General features: G+C 39.4%; 3 protein-coding genes across 8 annotated transcripts in view; 1 reads left to right on the forward strand and 2 right to left on the reverse strand.

Moving 5' to 3' along the window:
• Positions 1-15900, reverse strand: part of rusc2 (RUN and SH3 domain containing 2) — a 43746-nt gene extending 27846 nt beyond the window's left edge. For all 3 annotated transcript variants that reach the window (XM_049470250.1, XM_049470251.1, XM_022662539.2), the window contains exon 1: positions 15702-15900. The gene's annotated coding sequence lies outside the window, so the exon portion shown is untranslated. The remainder of the gene's footprint in view (positions 1-15701) is intronic.
• Positions 1969-6387, forward strand: LOC111188762 (lysozyme g). The gene is made up of 5 exons (XM_049470274.1): positions 1969-2073; positions 2175-2264; positions 2912-3111; positions 3940-4066; positions 6046-6387. Exons 1-5 carry the CDS (start codon positions 2070-2072, stop codon positions 6177-6179), a joined length of 555 nt encoding a protein of 184 aa, XP_049326231.1. The 5' UTR covers positions 1969-2069; the 3' UTR covers positions 6180-6387.
• A 1074-nt stretch (positions 15901-16974) lies between the features above and the next one.
• Positions 16975-21211, reverse strand: part of atp8b5a (ATPase phospholipid transporting 8B5a) — a 39451-nt gene continuing 35214 nt past the window's right edge. For all 4 annotated transcript variants that reach the window (XM_049470255.1, XM_049470254.1, XM_049470256.1 and 1 more), the window contains 3 exons: positions 20883-21021; positions 20537-20667; positions 16975-19759 (listed from right to left, as the gene is read on the reverse strand). In XM_049470255.1, coding sequence (XP_049326212.1) covers positions 19436-19759; positions 20537-20667; positions 20883-21021 — 594 coding nt within the window. In that variant the 3' untranslated portion in view covers positions 16975-19435. The remainder of the gene's footprint in view (positions 19760-20536; positions 20668-20882; positions 21022-21211) is intronic.

Consider the following 21211-nt stretch of genomic DNA (forward strand, 5'->3'; position numbering starts at 1 on the left):
ATGTGGTCCTCTGCCATATGTGCAAAAGGAGCACTTGAAGCGCAAACATCCAGGAGCACTATGTCAACAGGGTCACACAGTAAGTTACCGTTTACATCAGGGTCTCCGCGGGTGTCCTTAAAAAGACTTAAGGCTGTCTACCAAAGGTTTTAAACCTGCCACAGGCAGAAATTATACAGTTTTGGTTTATATTTGTGCATGGCATTTCGCAGTTTCCAGAAACAGTAGCATTATTCATAAGTTCAGGTGTTTAGCTAAGCTAGCTGCCTTAAGTTATTTTAGCTAGCGCCGTCGGCGCTGCGGTGTTACACCGTTTTCTGTCACCGTCGGAATTTTGTGACCAGTGCTCACGGTTATGAGCGTTCATTGGCAAAACGGAAGCTTTCTATACCTACACCTTACCCTCAGCCCTAAACTGAACCGTTTTGGCCAGTCGGGGTAAACATTAGAAACGAACACGTTTCGAATCGGCCAGTGCACCGGTCTGCTGAGAACTACTTGCCCGTGGTCACAAAATCTAGCGGTCACAGAAAACAGTGCAACACACGGTTGTGGTGTATGGGAGCTTATCCATTTTTAGCGTTATAGATCTAAACGTGTTGTACATGTAAGTGATTATAAGTGTGGGGTTTGGTTTAGTAGGCTTGTGTTGTTGTTGTTGTTATTATATATAAATATAGTAAGTTATCATTTGCTTTAAAACGTAAAATAATAATGATTTAAATATGTTTCTCAATAAATAGATTAGTCGACTAATCGAAAAAAATAATCGTTAGAATAATCGTTTAAAAAATAATCGTTAGGGACAGCCCTAGCTCTAAGGAAAGCGCAGCTTCCCAGCTCTGATAGTTCAGTCTGTGCCAATGAGCTGTAGTCTCTCAGACTCCGGCTGCTGATGGAGATACAGCATAATCCGCGATACGAACCAGAGATCCTGAGATTTTAGTGGCACCTTAGTTCGATGGATCACTTATATAAGATCAAGCACTGATAAATTTTCTGGTGACCGGAATCTGTAGGTTTTTACTTTGATCAGCCATGAAGAGTGACTGGCCAATCAGTATCAAATATCTAATTCAGACAAGCCCCACCCACTTACATATTATGGCTGTGTATTGGCAAGACTTAGCGATTTAATACATATCTCAATACAGGAGTTACGATTTAATATATTACAATGTTTTGCGATAAAGTAAGTAAGGATATATATCGCAATATAAATATATATCTGAGTAAAAGAAAAGTTTACTTTATATCCAATCAGAACAGTGGGACGTAACCACAGAATACAACACAGCTATCTAGTGGAAGGGGTTTAAACACAACACTCACCACAGTCTGACACCAATCTTTACTTCTAAACTAATCATTAAAAATTAATACTGTGTTTTTAAGAATATATACAGTACGAATCTGAGGCTATATAAAAAAATAGAAGATAAAATTGAAGGTAAAACTTCTTTATTATTTAACTCTTACCATTTGGTGTGAAATAGAAGAAATGGGTTTTCATCCATTTTTCCAGTTTTCTAGTTTTTATTATTTCTGCACCTCACAACTAGAATTTCAGTAAAAATGAAAAAAAAGAATCTTCTATCAATTTCCTCATTTCTCCATCTTGCAACAAAAGTTAATAGTTATAAAATTTAAGTTTCATACATTAGGTTAAAAACAAAAAACAAAATGTGATACTTTACAACAACAGTGACTTTAAAATCACATTTTTAAATTATAAAGCTATGTAGTAAATTGCAAAACTAAGACAAAACAGATTATTGTTATTATTGTTTATTATTTATGTAAAAGTTGGGTTTGTGCTGCTGTGTGTCCCAGTACTAAAAATAATATCTGGGTCTCCAGCTGGTGATTCACTATAGCTGAGCCGTATTTGCTGCAGCTTCAGTTTCCAGTAAACGCAGGAAGTGCAGGAAACAGCTCAGTAATTCAGTGGTCCAACCCTGAACCCACCAATCCGGAGCGGTTCAGCCCCCCTACCCTCCCTATATAATAAACACACTGCTAATCTAACGGGAACACACACACACACTTATCTCCGGCTGCACTGCATCATGGGTAAGTTCCTCCTGACTCTGATTCTGATCTCTCTGTGTCTCTCTGACTGAGTTTATCTGAGTTTATTTCAGGTTAATTATGTTTATTTTAAACCCGTTTAGCTCTGAATCTCAACATCGACCTCGACAAAATTCCCACCACCGGAGCCGGATCGGGCACGTCCAAACAGCTCTGGAACAGTTCCTTAACAGGTAACAAATGAGGAATTACAGGAGCTACAATTACAAAACTCATAACATTCAATATACAGAGTGTCAGTTCACCTGGTGCTCATGGAGCTGTTATAATCACTCATTAAAGACCAGCCTTCTATCTTTAAAGTTTTAAAAATCTCATTCCATTCTTTTTTCATTAATTTATAAATGTTTAGTTGTGTCTCTAGTATGAATGAATGCCATGTGATCTGTTTTTTTGTGAAAAAAAAGTGCTCCAGTGATCCGGTGTAACACTGCTTTAGTCCAGTGGAGGAGTGGAGGGGGAGAGGAAACGATATGAATATTCATACATGCAAAACATGTTAAACATATCGCCTCTGATTGGCTAACAGTACTGCGAGGCAGTGACATGGGCAACAGTTAGAAACAGTTAGATTTAAAATAAGGACATTTTTACACTAATTACAGTCTTTGTAATGTCATATGTTACTTTACGACATGTGTAATAATGCTGAACCTGCACCTGAAGTGCAGTTCAGGCACTGACCTAGTCTTAGAGTCTCTATAAAACACCAAATCCACCGGAGATCCTATTTAAACCTATAGTCATATCATATATAGATTTAAAGTAAAATTTATGTCATATATAGATTTAAATTAAAACAAATGCTCGTCTCTGGCAGGCGTGGAGGCGTCCTGCGCGTTGGCGCAGGAAGACGTAGAGCGGATGAAGAGTTACAAGAACTCAATCCTCAGCGTCGGACGAGATACGGGAATCGACCCGGCCATCATCGCCGCCATCATCTCCCGAGAAACCAGAGCCGGACACTTCCTCCAGGCAGACGGGTGGAACAGCGAACACAAGGCGTTCGGGATCATGCAGGTCGGTTTACAGCTTATTTATTCTAATTTACTATGTTATGTATGCTATCGATCTATAGACTCAGTGTGTCTTTGCTATCGTAACGACAGGAAAAGTACACCTTCATGCAGCTCAAAATGCAAAGCAAAAGTCATGTACTAATTCTCTTAATTAATCATTGTCTCTCAGTGTCTCTTGCTCATCATTCTCTTTAAGAGTAGATCAGGTGAGCTCTGACTTTGGTGGATTGCTATTGTAACGGTGCAGCTACCTGGACGTGTCCAACAAACTCTTCTCAGCAGAGGAAACTGAGCTGCTGGTTGACGCTGTGAAGGAGCTCCAGCAGCTCATTTACGGGAACAGCAATGTTATTTTATTTACTATTCTGTTTATTGTTGATGTAAAAGTTGGGATTGTGCACTGCTGCACTCTGTGTTGAAAAGATAGCGATGAACGTCTGACTGTTGACGTTTGACTGGGTTGTATTCAGCCTCCATTGTCAAAATACTCCAGAAATACTCCAGAAATGTACCTGAACACACCTCATTTACACCTCGTTTTTGTTGAGCAGTAAACATTTCTATCATCCCAGGAGACAAATCAGCAAAGCAAAATATTACGTAATATAAATTAGCGATTGTTCGATATAAATTATTCAGTCTTTTCACATATTTTCACCTATTCACACTAGACAAACATTCACAGAATAAGCTGTATTTCTATTCAAAGTATTTTACTTAAATAAGTCTTTAATTATGAGCCAAGCATCCACACAGCAACACCCTAACAACCACATGGAACACCTCGCAACCACCTAGCAAAGATCTAAATAACATCCTGCTGCTCCAGGTGCACAGGGATAACCATCCTCGAGGAGGGAAGGACAGTGAGGAGCACATGGTTCAGGCCGTTGGTCTCCTCAAGAGCTTCATCCAGAGCATGAACAGCTCCTGGAGCCCTGAACTCCGATATAAAGGTCTGATTTTATATCATTACTCTACCTGATTCCACACTACACTGACACAATTTATCACTATATATATTTATATAGCAGCAGACTGTGCATCTATAGCTGCAGATATAACAGCAGACTGTGCATCTCTAGCTGCAGATATAACAGCAGACTGTGCATCTCTAGCTGCAGATATAACAGCAGACTGTGCATCTATAGCTGCAGGTATAACAGCAGACTGTGCATCTATAGCTGCAGATATAACAGCAGACTGTGCATCTATAGCTGCAGGTATAACAGCAGACTGTGCATCTATAGCTGCAGATATAACAGCAGACTGTGCATCTATAGCTGACGATATAACAGCAGACTGTGCATCTATAGCTGCAAATATAAGAGCAGACTGTGCATCTATCGCTGCAGATATAACAGCAGACTGTGCATCTATAGCTGCAGATATAACAGCAGACTGTGCATCTATAGCTGCAGATATAACAGCAGACTGAGCATCTCTAGCTGCAGATATAACAGCAGACTGTGCATCTATAGCTGCAGATATAACAGCAGACTGTGCATCTATAGCTGCAGATATAACAGCAGACTGTGGATCTATAGATGCAGATATAACAGCAGACTGTGCATCTATAGCTGCAGATATAACAGCAGCCTGCACATCTATAGCTGCAGATATAACAGCAGACTGTGCATCTCTAGCTGCAGATATAACAGCAGACTGTGCATCTATAGCTGCAGATATAACAGCAGACTGCGCATCTATAGATGCAGATATAACAGCAGACTGCGCATCTATAGCTGCAGATATAACAGCAGACTGCGCATCTATAGATGCAGATATAACAGCAGACTGTGCATCTATAGCTGCAGATATAACAGCAGACTGTGCATCTATAGATGCAGATATAATAGCAGACTGTGCATCTATAGCTGCAGATATAACAGCAGACTGCACATCTATAGATGCAGATATAACAGCAGACTGCGCATCTATAGATGCAGATATAACAGCAGACTGCGCATCTATAGCTGCAGATATAACAGCAGACTGTGCATCTATAGCTGCAGATATAACAGCAGACTGTGCATCTATAGATGCAGATATAACAGCAGACTGCGCATCTATAGATGCAGATATAACAGCAGACTGTGCATCTCTAGCTGCAGATATAACAGCAGACTGTGCATATCTAGCTGCAGATATAACAGCAGACTGCGCATCTCTAGCTGCAGATATAACAGCACACTGCATCTCTAGCTGCAGATATAACAGCAGACTGTGCATCTATAGCTGCAGATATAACAGCAGACTGTGCATCTCTAGCTGCAGATATAACAGCAGACTGTGCATCTCTAGCTGCAGATGTAACAGCAGACTGTGCATCTATAGCTGCAGATATAACAGCAGACTGTGCATCTATAGCTGCAGGTATAACAGCAGACTGTGCATCTCTAGCTGCAGATATAACAGCAGACTGTGCATCTATAGCTGCAGATATAACAGCAGACTGTGTATCTATAGCTGCAGATATAACAGCAGACTGTGCATCTCTAGCTGCAGATATAACAACAGACTGTGCATCTATAGCTGCAGATATAACAGCAGACTGTGCATCTATAGCTGCAGATATAACAGCAGACTGTGCATCTATAGATGCAGATATATCAGCAGACTATGCATCTATAGCTGCAGATATAACAGCAGACTGCACATCTATAGATGCAGATATAACAGCAGACTGTGCATCTATAGCTGCAGATATAACAGCAGACTGCGCATCTATAGATGCAGATATAACAGCAGACTGTGCATCTATAGCTGCAGATATAACAGCAGACTGTGCATCTATAGCTGCAGATATAACAGCAGACTGTGCATCTATAGCTGCAGATATAACAGCATACTGCGCATCTCTAGCTGCAGATATAACAGCATACTGCGCATCTCTAGCTGCAGATATAACAGCAGACTGTGCTCTCTCTCTCAGGAGGAATCGCAGCGTATAACTGCGGACCCGGAGACGTCTCCTCTCAGGAAGTGGATCAGAACACCGAGGGAGGAGATTACTCCAGCGACGTCGTCGCCCGAGCCCAGTGGTACAAAAAAATCAACTTCTTCTGAACCAGAACCGCCCTGCTCACGATCCAGATCACACTCACTCTGTTCACACTGAATCTAATAAAGCTTTCCCTGCATTCACACTTACTGTCCTTCTCCTAAACAAATCTTATAAAACACTGTACCAATCTATATATACTGTATTACAGCTGTACAATCCACACTGTGCTCATGTGACACAATAATTATTAATAAACCTACAATATTTTAATTCATTTTGCCACTTTTTTTTAAACACTCAGGTTACATCAGCTAATGTTACTATGCTAGTCCTGTACAAGAAAAATATTAATCTACACAGATTTCTCTCCTGAAAACTCTTTACTTGGGTGAGTAAAGCACTTTTGTTTATTTACAGTGAGTTTAGATTTACAGATTTACAGGTTTCCACTAAGGCTAGGTGCAGCAGCATTAGGATTACCATTAGCATTAGCGGCTAACTGCTAGTGCTACCTATGATAAATGTCACCCGACAGCACTACACTGAGGAACTATAAGTGTTTCAGTAAGTCAGGGCGATATTAGCTAGCGGTTTGTCCCACGTAGCTTGTTTTAACACAGTAAATGTGCAGGCTACAGTCTGATATACTCACCTCTGAACATCGAAAGAGATAGCACTTAGCATAGTTAGCAGCTAATGCTGCTTCTGCAGTAATAGCCAGGGAGAGCAGCAGGCTACAGGCTGATAATACTCACCTCTGTACAACAAAAGAGCTAGTGCTTAGCGCAGTTAGCGGCTAATGCTAATGCTGCTTCAGCCTTAGGTCTGGAGAAACTTCACTGAATCCTGTATATAGTGGCTTTACAGATTTTAAGTGCACCTTATAGTGCAGAAAATACAGTAAGCTAAAAGCATAATAATTTCTCAATATTCTTCAAATATATGAGTAAAATTTGATCATGATTTTCAGTATTTTTATTTACTTGTAAACAGAAAGAATCATTTAAAGTGATGTGTGAGCTAGAGTTATAATAGTGTAGTGTATAAATAGTGTAGAGTAATAATAGTGATATTCATGTCAGGATGTTATAGTTGTGATTCCCCCTCACAGGACAGTGACTGTGATAAATATAAATAGAGATGAGTCAGTGAGAGAGCAGTGTAGTGATCCTCTCTCGCCCCTCATAAGGACAGAACTACAGCAGGAACACAGAGAACTATTCATCCCCTCCAGAACCGTCTCACCCACTTCCTGTCTCACTGCACTGAGCCCTGTGGAGAAAACTCCACATCCTGAAGTTTAAAGACTCTATCAGTTTATAGAGTTTTATTGATCAATCTGGTTCAAATTTAGCAGAAAAAACATTAGATACTGAAACAGAGGGACAGTGTTAAACACGGTTAAAAAAAAACAAAGGATAAAATAAGATATATGATGTCATACCTGTCTGCGTCCAATCAGCTGCTTGTTACTAGGCTGTCTATACCGGGCTCTGACTCTAAATATATACTGTTTCCTCTCTCTGATCTCTATTAATATATAATATTTCAGTAAATTTAGAGTCGTATATTATAGATACAGCTGATATAAATGTAAATATAGTATATGGATAAAAGTAGTGGAACAGCTGCTCATTTACTGTGCCAGAATAAGAAGTAGTTAACCTCACTCTGCCTCACTTTACTCTACCTTACTCTACCTCACTTTTCCTCACCCTATCTCACTTTACTCTACCCCACTCTGCCTTACATTTCCACCTTCTACCTCACTCTGCCTCACTCTACCTCACTTTTCCTCACCCTAACTCACTTTACTCTACCTCACTCTGCCTCACTCTACCTCACTTTACCTCATATTACCTCACTCTGCCTCGCATTGTCTATGTCTGCCTCACTCTACCTTATTTTACCACCCTTTCCCTCACTCTGCCTCACTCTACCTTATTTTACCACCCTTTCCCTCACTCTGCCTCACTCTACCTTATTTTACCACCCTTTACCTCACTCTACCTCACTCTACCTTGCTCTAACTCAATTTGCCTCGCTCCACCTCTCTTTACCTCAATGTAACTCACTCTGTCTCAATCTGTTTCATGCCTCTGCCTCACTCCACCTCACTTTACTTCACTTTACCTCACTCTAGCACCCTGTACCTCACTCTACCTCATTCTACCTTACTCTACCATCCGTTATCTCACTTCGCCTCACACTGTATCAGTCTACCTCATTCTACTGCCCTGTATCTCACTCCGCCTCACTCTACCTTGCTCTGCCTCGATCTGTCTTGATTTACCTTACTCTGCCTCGCTCTACATTACTCCACCACCCTCTACCTCACTCTGCCTCACTCTACATTACTCCACCACCCTCTACCCCACCTTTGCCTCACTCTACATCACTCCACCACCCTCTACCTCACTCTGCCTCGCTCTACATTACTCCACCACCCTCTACCTCACTTTGCCTCACTCTACATCACTCCACCACCCTCTACCTGACTCTGCCTCGATCTGTCTTACTTTACCTCACTATACCTCCCTCTACCTTCCCTCTAGCTGCCTCTGCCTCACTCTACCTCAATTTGCCTCACTCTATCTTGCTCTACCTCACTGCCTTACCCTATCTCACTCTGTCATACTCAACCTCGCTCTTCCTCACTATACCTCTACATTTCCTCTACCTCACTCTACCTCACTCTGCCTCACTGTACCTCTCTGTACCTGAGCACAGTCTGTGTTTCAGCATGTTGGTAATGCTGTTTGAGTTTTCTGTTATTTATGATATTATTGCAGCCTTTTCTCTGTATTTACTGTGAAATACTCAACTACTACAATAAATCCATTTATGTAAATTCTTATTTACTTATCAAAACAAACTCTTTATTAATTAATACCCAGAATTCCGTTCTTTATACCTAGAAATCAGCTCTTTAACAGAATCTGGTGTAAGAGAGAGGCTGATCTGTATTCCGGTTGCTTCCCAAACACATTCCTCTCCACACACACACACACACACACACACACACACACACACTGTTATGTAAGACTGATTCCAGACAGAGCGCTCAGGGCGTTCAGCTACTGCAGCAGCTGCACGTTACACACACATACACACACACTCACAACCTCACACACACACAGCTAGATGTCTCTGTTTATCTCACACCCCTACAAACATACACACCCCGACTCTCTGTCTTAAACACACACACACGCTGTATCAGCGTAGAGCTCCCACCAGCAATCCCAGTACAGTGTTTATATATGAGACTGTGCTGCACAGACACACTGTAATTAGCCTCACAGCTAACGGCTACGATACACTACACATCTTACCCTACTAACGCCTGAACTACACTACACTCTAATGTATAACATACACTAATATACTATATATTCTAATACTCTCTATACGCTAATACAATATATACTCTATACACCATCAAACCAAACTGAACTGCTTGAATTTTTGCACCAGGAGTAAAGCAGCATAAAGTTATCCAAAAGCAGTGTGTAAGACTGGTGGAGGAGAACATGATGCCAAGATGCATGAAAAAACTGTGATTTAAAACCAACCAGGGTTATTCCACCAAATATTGATTATTTCTGAACACTTAAAACTTTATGAATATGAACTTGTTTTCTTTGCATTATTCGAGGTCTGAAAGCTCTGCATCTTTTTTTGTTATTTCAGCCATTTCTCATTTTCTGTAAATAAATGCTCTAAATGAGAATATTTTTATTTGGAATTTGGGAGAAATGTTGTCTGTAGTTTATAGAATAAAACAACAATGTTCATTTTACTCAAACATAAACCTATAAATAGCAAAATCAGAGAAACTGAATATTATACACTAAAATACAATGTATACTATAATGTTACTGAAGCAGTGGTTGCTCAGTAAAAAGTCACCGAAAAGGGAAATACTTTAGTGAAGATACACAATAATCTTAGTTCCTGTCCGATTAAACAATGATACTTTCACTCTAGATGCCACAATAAACAAGTGATTAATTGTGAAATAAAAGAGCACAGTAGTTTATTACGCTTAGAACAGTAAAGAAAGCATTTATATAGGGTGTGTATTTCATTGTTTATATACTTAAGAAACAAAAAGAACAAAAACATCTCGCCGAGCTGCTGTTTAAAGCAGTGAGTTGTGCTGCGTTTATCAGGAGATAATCAGGGGACAGTTAGAGAGTTATCTCAGACGCTCTGATTGGACTGAGCTGTTTAGACTGGAGCTAATGAGCTTCTCACGCGCTGAGACACGCGGTGCGCGTTCCTGACGCGCCAAAGACTTAAACAGTACAGCCTCAGCCTCACGTTCTCACACACGATGAAGTAGAACTGTGTATTTGCAAAACCTTTGCGTTACAATGAAATATATTTAGATAAAATCTGGACAAAAGAAAACTTTACTTTTTTAGCCAATCAGAAGAGTGGGATCCAACGACGAGCACAAAACTGCCATCTAGTGGTCAGGGTTTAATCACAACACAAAATGAACCACTTCTGACACCAATCTTTACACATCTAAGCTAATCATTAAATACCGATACTGTATTTTTGCAAAACAAAATAGTGCAAATACTGCAGAACTTTGAATAATCAAAACTTCCTTACACCCTTACAATGAAGAACAGTCACATTGTGTTCAGTGGTGTAAAGTTTGGCTTCTGTAAACTTGTGGAGCTTCTGGAGTTTCTGCTGCTGCTCCTTGCAGTATGAGTAACTTTAGCCCCTTTAAGTACATGAATACTGTAGCTCAATAGATTAAAATTAATGCAAACTGAACTGAATGTATTTGTTAACTAGAGAAACAAGGGAATTGTGATAAACTGATTAACAGCTGTTTAAATACTGTAATGCCTCTAATGGCTTTAATAATAACATATTGAAAATGTATATTAAATATGTGTCTAAATCTTGTGCAATATAGCTTTTGAGAAATAGCTCTTTTGAATACTTACATTTTGAGTATTTTAGGTTTATTTGTTTAAATGAGAAATGACTGAAATAACAAAAAAGATGCAGAGCTTTCAGACCTCAAATAATAAAGCAAAGAAAACAAGTTCATATTCATAAAGTTTTAAGAGTTCAGAAATCAATATTTGGTGGAATTACCCTGGTGGTTTTTAATCACAGTTTTTTTCATGCATCTTGGCATCATGTTCTCCTCCACCAGTCTTACACACTGCTTTTGGATAACTTTATGCTGCTTTACTCCTGGTGAAAAAATTCAAGCAGTTCAGTTTGGTGGTTTGATGGCTTGTGATCATCCATCTTCCTCTTGATTATATTCCAGAGGTTTTTAATTTGTTAAAATCAAAGAAAAAAAATATTTTTAAGTGCTCTCTTATTTTTTTCTGAGCTGTATACGTGTATGTAAGTGTAATTTATACATAAGTCATTTATTTATAAGAGTTTTCACAGACTTATAGTACAGACTCGGCTCTCAGACAGAGTCCACTCTGATACAGAGCAGCTCAAACTATAAATTACAGCTCCTTCATGTTTCCTCTGGTAGAAAGTTCTGGACAGGAAGGATCTGAGCTGATTGTGGAGCCGCCCAGTGAGCAGAGCGGTGGGGAATACATGATGGTGAATATGGACTGGGTGGAGATGTTCAGCAGATAAAGTGAAACACAGTGATGTAATGTTTCTGAACAGCTGAGCTGGATCTCAGGGTGTGGATATTACAGCACAGACACAGACCTGCATCAGCCATATACACAGATTACTAGGGCTGGACGATAATATCACAACATTTCAGGGTATTTTTGTGTTAACAATATGACAAAAAAAAAAAAATCAAGTATATACTACAGCAACAAAATAAACATTAAAGTTTTTAAACTTTCCAAGACTCTTATTTTGTATAAAATAAACAATACAACAAAAGTTAAGTAATGCAGCAAAAAAAAACTACCACAAACCCTAAAGTGTACCACTTTTTGTGCATGCATAAAAACTAAAAACAAACATTAAACATTTTCATTTAAAGTAAATATTCTTGTTTTTGTTTTGCAATAACATCGCAATATCACAATATGGAGTTTTTTATCGTGTCAGAATTTTGTGCGATATTAGTGCGTACAATACAATATTGCACATATTGCAGATTACTGCTGCAAATAAAATACTGTGTTTATATTCTTTATATAGGACTGCATTTAAACTGCAACTGTATCTAATATATAATCCCAGCATTTTAATCACGAACTGTTACGACTGCCATATTTACTTATATATCTACAGAAATTACTATATATACACAGTGCATAATGCATTTACTGCATGTATAGGGTTGCACTGAATTATTTCCAACATACTAATGCATTAATTGCATTACATTTGCATGTATAGTGTTGCAATGCATTAACTGCAGCTACTGTTTTTATAGGATTGCAGTTTATTAAATAAACTATTACATGTTTAGGATTACAGCAATTTAACTGCAGCTACTGTATGTATAGAGTTGCAGTGCATCGATTTCAGCTACTGCATGTATAGGGTTGCAGCGCATTAATTGCACTGAACTGCAACCATTTATATGCATCCTCCTTGTATAAAACAATGCGCTGCATTCATTGCATCTATTGCATGTGCTATTAGATGACGGTTACGCTGCATTTATTGCATCCACTGCACATGAGCAGTGATGGTGCATTGAGCTAACTGTTGCAGTGCATTAATTGCAGCTACTGCATTTAGGCTACAGTTTTACACTGCATTCACTGGACTATTCTCGCACTGTATCTGCTGCAACGTAAACTCAGTCCAGGCAGGTGAATGCATCCACTCTTCTCACTGTTGCATTTATTGGCACGTTTTCAGTTACTCCACCCCCTCTTCCTATCTATCCTTTAATCTCTCTAATGTGTAGTGAGAGTGTAAAGTGCTGACCTGTCCTCGTGTACAGCAAGGTGATTTAATCTAAAATGACACCAGTGACATTCTGTCTTCACCAGTAAACCTGAATTTCTGTAATTCAGTTTATACCAGTACAAACTTGTAGTTCATATATCAGCTAGGAAAGATTATTAGTAATAATATCAGATTTACTGATCTATAAATACTTTCGAACTAGTCACATGTGATCAATGATATACATTGAATTTCACTCTTGCTTATTTCTAAAAAAAAAAATGCATGATGAAACTGGCACTCATCAGGACCACCCCAAGAAAGGAAGAGTGAGAGTTTCCTCTGTTGTACAGGATCACAGTTTAGTAAGAGCACCTAAACGCTTCTTCACAGAGTATTCTGGTTTGTTTAACACTTTTAAGTTACTACATAATTCCTTTTGTGTTCCTTCATAGTAAGAACTGTAGTTTTTAGATAAAAATATCTGGTATAACTAATCCAAACCTGAGGTTTAAAATGATGTGCGATATGAGCCCTTCAATAATATCACATTTCTGTATTTCCAAGTATTTCTGCATCTGAAGAATATACTACTGCAACAAAATAAACATTAAAGGTTTATTAGCTTATTACTTGAATATAATGAAATATAATTAGGATTATAATATATTGAAGTATCATACATGACAGGAAAAAACTGAAACATTTGTTGTAAATGTTTCGTAAACAGTAACTTACCAAGAACCTGATTTTGTGTAAGATATAAAAACAACAAAAATAAAGTAATGCAGGAACAAAATTAATCTACCACAACACTAAAGTGTAGCATATTTTGTGCACGCACAAAAACTACAAACAACCATTTAAAAGTGAATATGGTAAATATTCTAGCTTTCAATAATATTGCAATAATATGATATATATATATTTTTTTTGTGTCAGAATTTTAGGTATTATTATTGAGTATGATACGACATGGCACTCCCCTAACTACAACTCAAATGAATTAGCATTTATACTAGTTAGAATTAAAGTGATAATGTCTGCAATTATGTTCTACTAAATTCCTACACATAATAAAGTCATTATAGATATCTGTAACTGAATAATAAAGATATTTGTAAATTATAATTTATTGTAGTAATAAAGTAATTACAGACATCTGTAACTAGATTTCCATTTGTAAATATGTAAATATAGATAAGAGAGATAAAAATTCAATTTAATTCAATGGGAACATGTGATTAGTCAGAATTACAGTAAGGTTGTGTGGTGATCAGATCTGTAGATCTGATATTATCAGTAGTACATATATAGAAAATGTTTTATACCTTTATAAACTGTATTTTTATATTATTGGTTTATATCAGGTTCATTAATATCTAAGGCCTCTAACCGCCCTTGCTGTGGAGAGGAGCTGAACCGTTTCGTATCCTGCGCTCATTCACCAACTGCTGCTGCGCAAACAGCGGACGATGCTGTGCTGCAGCCTCACACACACACACACACACACACACACACAATATATATATATATATATATATATATATATATATATATATATATATATATATATATATATATATATAGCCCTGGAAAACAAATAAGGGACCACTTAAAAAATTATGAGTTTCTTTCATTTTACCAGACTAAAATCCTCTGGAATATAATCAAGAGGAAGATGGATGATCACAAGCCATCAAACCACCAAACTGAACTACTTTTTGCACCAGGAGTAAAGCAGCATGAAGTTATCCAAAAGCAGTGTGTAAGACTGGTGGAGGAGAACATGATGCCAAGATGCATGAAAACTGTGATTAAAAACCAGGATTATTCCACCAAAAATTGATTTATGAACTCTTAAAACTCTTTATACATATGAACTTGTTTTATTTGCATTATTTGAGGTCTGAAAGTTCTGCATCTTTTCTGTAAATAAATGCTCTAAATGTCAATATTTTTATTTGAAATTTGGGAGAAATGTTGTCTGTAGTTTATAGAATAAACCAACAATGTTCATTTTACTCAAACTTAAACCTATAAATAGCAAAATCAGAGAAACTGATTCAGAAACTGAAGTTTAAAGGGAAAACACGCTGGCCTCACAAACCCACAACACCAACAAACCCCATACTATAGCATAACACGGAGCGCGTTCCAAATCAACACTACACACTATAACGGTATGGAGCCCGTTATAGTGGGCCTCGCAACCTACATAGTGCACTAACTAGGCATTGCTCAGCCAATTGAGACGGGGCCACAGGCTTGTCGCGTTAGCTAACACAGCTATTTACAGAGATCAAATCCCAGCTAATTAATAACAACACTAGTGAACTGTTCACCACTGCTGTCTCCCCGGTTTAACTCGTGATAAATAGTGATAATCTAGTGCGGGATGTGAGGGAAGAGAAGCTGAAATGAGACGCGGCCCGGCGGTTATAAAACGCTATAGAGCGCAGCGGCTCTGACTCTGGATGACGTGATTAAAATATCAGCTATAAAAACATAAAATCAGCATTTAGATACATTTAAACACCAATTAAATCATATTTATATAAATCATATATAAATAACCCCCACCACGCTGAGAATTAAGTGTACGTATGCCAACACACACACGCGCACCGGGTCGCTCCGCAGTGATGCGCGGCGCTTTGTGCCCCGCTACGCCCAGACTGAGGCGACCTGCCCGGCTACAGGACCTGACTCACCGCGCTGCTCCGCTCCGGGTCCGCTGAGCTCCGGACGCGCCGCCGCTCGGTTCCGCGGGCAAGGCCGGGTCAGGGCGCGCTGAGAGCGGGTAGGATGGGGTGGTGGATGGCGGTAGGGATGGAGGTGATGGAGGTGTTGGTGGACCTCCGTGATTTCTCTGCTTGTTTTTCTGGCTGAAACAGCGCCGCCTAGGGCGTGTTACTCACACCGTCATCAGGAGGACGGAGAGCGCATGCGCAGCGCACACCCACCCGCTTGGGGGGCGGGGAGAGAGCGGACTGCGATTACAGGGGTCCAAGCACCGCCTCTGTTACAGTAACAGTAACAGTGAGGCTCTGTTCACATTACCAGGCTGAAGTGAATCAAATCGGATTTTTTGCTCAATGTGTTTTTCATGGCTGTGTGAATGTACCAAATCAGATTTGAGTCACATTGGATACGTTCACATTACAAGCCACATTGCTCAAATCCAATTTTTTGCTCAGATCAGATTTGTCTATCTTGTCGGTTCACATTCACTGTAAATGTAAGTGATCTGTATCTGTGTGTAATGTGAACGAATCGGTCCCTGAAATGCTCAAATTGATACGTGTATAAACATCTCCTTCTTCACCAACATTAAAAAAAAAAATCGGATTTGGCACGTTCACACAGCCTTGGAAAAATCAGATCACATCAGAGTCACATTGAGAACATAGCCTTTTATATGTGGTCCTAAATCAGATACGTATCCGATCCACGGACATGCAACATGAATGTGAACGGTCAAATCAAATCGGAATGCGATTTTTTGGGTTTGCTTTCACACATGCACTACGTGATTCTCTCTCATACCCACACATCTCTTGGTGCAGCTATTTCATGTTACGCCCAAAATTAAACACACCCATGATTAATTAAGAGACGTAGTTCATGCTTTTTGTGTATTACAAGCCACACAAGGTGTACTTTTCCCGTCGTTATGATAGTAAAGACACACTGACACGCCCTAAATCAATCTGCACTGTACACAACTTTTTTTTGACGACTTGCCTATAGATAATTAAAATAGTGCCCTATCTCAGGCTTATGAGTGAATAACATTAGGCAGGTGATATAAGTGTTGTAGCTTTATTTCTATTTATTAGGTGGAGGAGGTTATTGGTATCGTGTTGTTAGTAGTGAGTAAATGGTAGTAAATGTGTGTAACCCCAGATGTTAGGTGCAGTATTTATTATCTTCCTGACTGTATTATGTTTTATAAATTTTCATGCAAAAAAAACACAGTTCATGAACAGTAGAAAAGTTTTTTTTATTATTATTTATACAAAAGTATGCATCAAAAACACTTTAATTAACAAGTAAAAACTTGGAAATTCTATTTCCCCACAAAATCTTTGGTTCTCACTTTTTTATAAATGATACTGTAGGTAATATTATGGTCTGTCTGTTCAGAGAGGAATGTGTTATACTGAAGAGGATTACAGGAACTGGACAGTGATATACTGAGAGTGCTGATACAGTCGGAGTAGTATGATGTCAGCATGCATAACTCATACGATCATATGAGATGATATTATTATTATTATGATGATAATTACATTTAGCTGCAGGGATGACCCCACCTTACAGACTAATGCTAATACAGCATCACAACTCAGTATAAATAAGAGGATCGTCATGAACAAAATGAGGTTTGAGCCCTAAAACAAGTTCACACACACACTCTCTCTCTCTCACACACACACACACACACACAGAATCCACGATTAAAAGTGATATGTGGTAGTTTGACTAAAAACACAGTGCACTTTTGGTGACACTTTCCTTTAGGCCAGCATTAATAATGCTGCACAAAACATTCGCAAGTATACATATATATATATATATATGTATATATGTGTGGGTAAAAGTTTCTCAACCCTTTGGACAATGATTTATATTTATTTACTGTACTGAATTTACCATATTTAATGTGTCAGGTTCTCGTCCAGTTCCATGTCTTTCCTGGTCTATCTCTGTGTTTCTATATTTTCTGTAGCTCCGCCCCCTCCTTACCTTCCCCCAGGTGTTTCCTGTTACCTCCGTGTATATATATATATATATACATGCACTTGTCCCTTTGTTTCAGTGTCCCTTAGTGTCGGTTCTTGTGCGTTTAATGTCAGTCAGGTTGCTGTTTCTTTGTTTTTTCAGTTTAAGAATAATCTTTGTTTTCTTGTTTACGTTTTTATAGTTTGTTTGTTTTAGTTGTTAATAAATACTCGCTTTTGCATATAAATGACATAGTGTGTCTGTACTTGTGCACACAACATATTAAATCATTTTTTGCAACATGTTACATTAAGGAAACAAACAATAATTATGCTTTAAACTGAAGAGCGTGTGTCTCTGCAGAGGACATGACAATAGATGCACAAACTTTTTCATGTTTGATCGATGGTTCGAATCCTGTTCATGCAGCTTGCCATCAGCTGCCGGAGCCCCGAGAGAGCACTAGTAATGGGGGGGTTCTTATGAGTGGGATGGGTAATTTGCCTTATAAATTGGGGAGAAAATGGGATAAAAATTATAAATAAATTTAAAATATCAGATGGCAGAATGATCTAAACAACTACTGACATTTCTTATCAGGAACAGACAGATCAGGCAGGACAGTACAAAATACAAAATAAAAAATAAGTCTTTTTCATAAAGAAGAAGAGATTAAGGCACTTTCTTGTCATTCTGAAATTCATTTTTCAGTCTTGGAATCTGTGGAATCTTCTCCTTTCAACCGCTGGAACTGAAATTTCCCCTCAGCTTCATGTTGATGTGAAAAACTCCAGTAAAGTTAACGATAACAACGTCAGGAACATCTAGACAAAGTTCTTTGTGGTTTTTGTACTTGTAGGAAACGTGTGGGTTCTTCGTTTAGTGTGTGTATGATCCTGTTCCCGTAGTGCAGCGTTCATCACTATGTAGACCAGGTGGCGGGGGGCGGGGGGTGCTGAGGGGGCTGGAGTGCCCCCTGGTGGTCGGGAGTGATACATAACAGCAATTATAGTTTATTAACGGGTCGATTATATGTTATCTTAATACTGTGAGCTTTTTTTATTTAAGATTTTCAAGAAGTACTGCGTTTTAGGGTCGAGCTAATCAACGTATGTGGTGACACTGGAAGGAAGCATTCATAAGGCTATGACAAGGCTATGACACCTGACATAAACATTTATAACAGTGTATTCCAACATTTTCTGTTAGCTGGGACAGTGGTATAAGCCCTGAGCTGTATTGATATGTTGATATATTTATGTCATCTGTCTTAAAAGGCTTATGTAGATGTTGTGTAGCCTTATGAATGCTGCTGAAATTTTAGCAAGTAGGTTTTAGATGGAATGAAACATTTTTAAGGGGTTACATATAAGGTTTTCTTCTTCACACTTCTCTTACACACAGTTTACAATTACATTAAATTTGGAATGTTTGGAAAATGGATTATAATAAATTTAGTGAAGTGTATTAATCTTAAAATTGTGTGATTTAATGAAATATACAAAAATAATGATTCTGAATCGTACCAAAATAATAGAATTGAATAGAAATGTGTTAAAATTGAATTTTGGAATAGTTTAGGCCAAATTAGTCTTAAAACTAAAGCAATTAAAGGGGTCCAAGCTCCAGCATCCCTCCCAGCACCATCCCCAGCACCCCTCCCTCTTTATTCTCCTTAGGACAGTAAAGGTCCTGGTTCTGCAGTCCTGGTCTCGGGGGTTTACAGGGTAGAGTCGTGGACAGCGCGGTATCGCTGCAGTTCTGTGGGTTCCGCCTCCTGCTTGCTGTTCTGGGCTTTATTGGACGGGCTGTACCCCGCCGACCGCCCCGTGGGTTTGAAGGCGGGGGACCGCCCCGTTGGGTTGAATGCTGTTGCCCGGGTAATGGCCGGTCGCCGTAGAAACCGTTTGGAGGTGACGAGGTCGCCGTAGCCCTGGGCGTGGGAGAAGGCGTAGCCGGAGCGCCGGGTGCTGGAGCGCCGAATCTTGGCGCGGCGCTGAGGGGCGGGACGTTGGTCCTTCTTCCTGCGCACCTTAAACCTCACCTGTAACCATAGCAACACCAATAACAAGGTGGCAGAGTTACAGTCTGTCCATCCAAACATCCCATCATAACCACCTCCTTTTTTCTACACCCATTTTCCTGTTATATAATAATACTGTTATTATTACTGTACTATTATTATTCATCAGTGATTACAGGACACTGCCCACAGGACACTGTCTACAGGACGCTGCCTACAAGACACCACCCACAGTGTACTGTCTAAAGACCACTGTCCATAGGACACTGTCTATGGGATGTCATCCACAGGACGCTGAACACAGGACACTGCCCACAAACGCTATCTACAGGACACTGTCCACATGACACTGTCTACAGCGAGCTGCCGACAGGACAGTGTCTACAGGATGCTGCCCACAGGACACGGTCTACAGGATGCTGTCTATAGGACACTGCCCACAGGACAATGTCTACAGGATACTGCCCACAGGATACTACCCAGAGGACATTATCCAGAACACCACCCACAGAGTATTGTCTAAAAGACACTGCCCACAGGGCGCTTACTAAACGTTATTGCCCACAGGACACTGTCTACAGGACACTGTCCACAGGATGCCACAGCAGTACTGCTGTATCTGATCCACTTGAACCCACACTAACACCTCATACACCACCACCATGCTAATCACTGCAGTTAATAATACCACAATAATATTAAATATTAATAAAGGTTAGTGTATAACTGGTGTAGCAGCAGGAAGTGTGTGTGTGTGTATGTGTGTTTGTGTGTATGTGTGTGTGTGTGAGTGTGTACCGTGTCGTTGATGGTGGGGTTGAGCTGAATGAAAATAAATCGATGAACCAAAACAGGCAGAACACAGAGAACAGCCGTCAGGAGAACAGTCAACCACACACTGAACTGATCCATAGAGTTACGACCTGTACCTGTAACACACACACACACACACACACACACACACACACACACAATAACTGTTCATGCTCACACAGTAAAGAATTTAAGATGCTCTGTCCTGGTGGGCGGAGCCTATGAGTCTGACACGTGAGGCCACACACCTTGCTGAACAGTGTGTAATGAGAGTATATTAGATACTGTTTTATTTGGGACACAGCCGATGGTCTGAGCAGGTGATACTCACCTACAAACTGGAAGGATTTAGGGTGGAGCTGATACAGTCCGTCACTCTGCATAGTGAACGTCACGATAAAATACATCCCTAAACTCCCCCAAACAAACAGGTGATTAACCGCCGTCCAGTACGACAGATCCAGACTCAACTGCAGAGAGGAGAACAAAAAGTTACACATTAATATAATATTCCTTTAGAGACGCTATATAATGCTATATAACGCTTTATAATCTTCATATTATCCACAACACGCTCATTCTGACAGACTGTAATACACTACAGGAAGCGTAGGGGGCGCTTTATAATGCTCAATAATGTTCATATGATCCACAAACTGC

The sequence above is a fragment of the Astyanax mexicanus genome, chromosome 22, assembly GCF_023375975.1.
Source record: "Astyanax mexicanus isolate ESR-SI-001 chromosome 22, AstMex3_surface, whole genome shotgun sequence".
In the NCBI taxonomy this organism is placed as follows: domain Eukaryota; kingdom Metazoa; phylum Chordata; class Actinopteri; order Characiformes; family Acestrorhamphidae; genus Astyanax; species Astyanax mexicanus.

Bases quoted from the DNA above. Each gene is read 5' to 3' on its own strand.
- LOC111188762 (XM_049470274.1), top strand. The intron at 2,265-2,911 runs GTAACAAATGAG...CGTCTCTGGCAG, and splicing joins CTGGAACAGTTCCTTAACAG to GCGTGGAGGCGTCCTGCGCG. The intron at 4,067-6,045 runs GTCTGATTTTAT...TCTCTCTCTCAG, and splicing joins CCCTGAACTCCGATATAAAG to GAGGAATCGCAGCGTATAAC.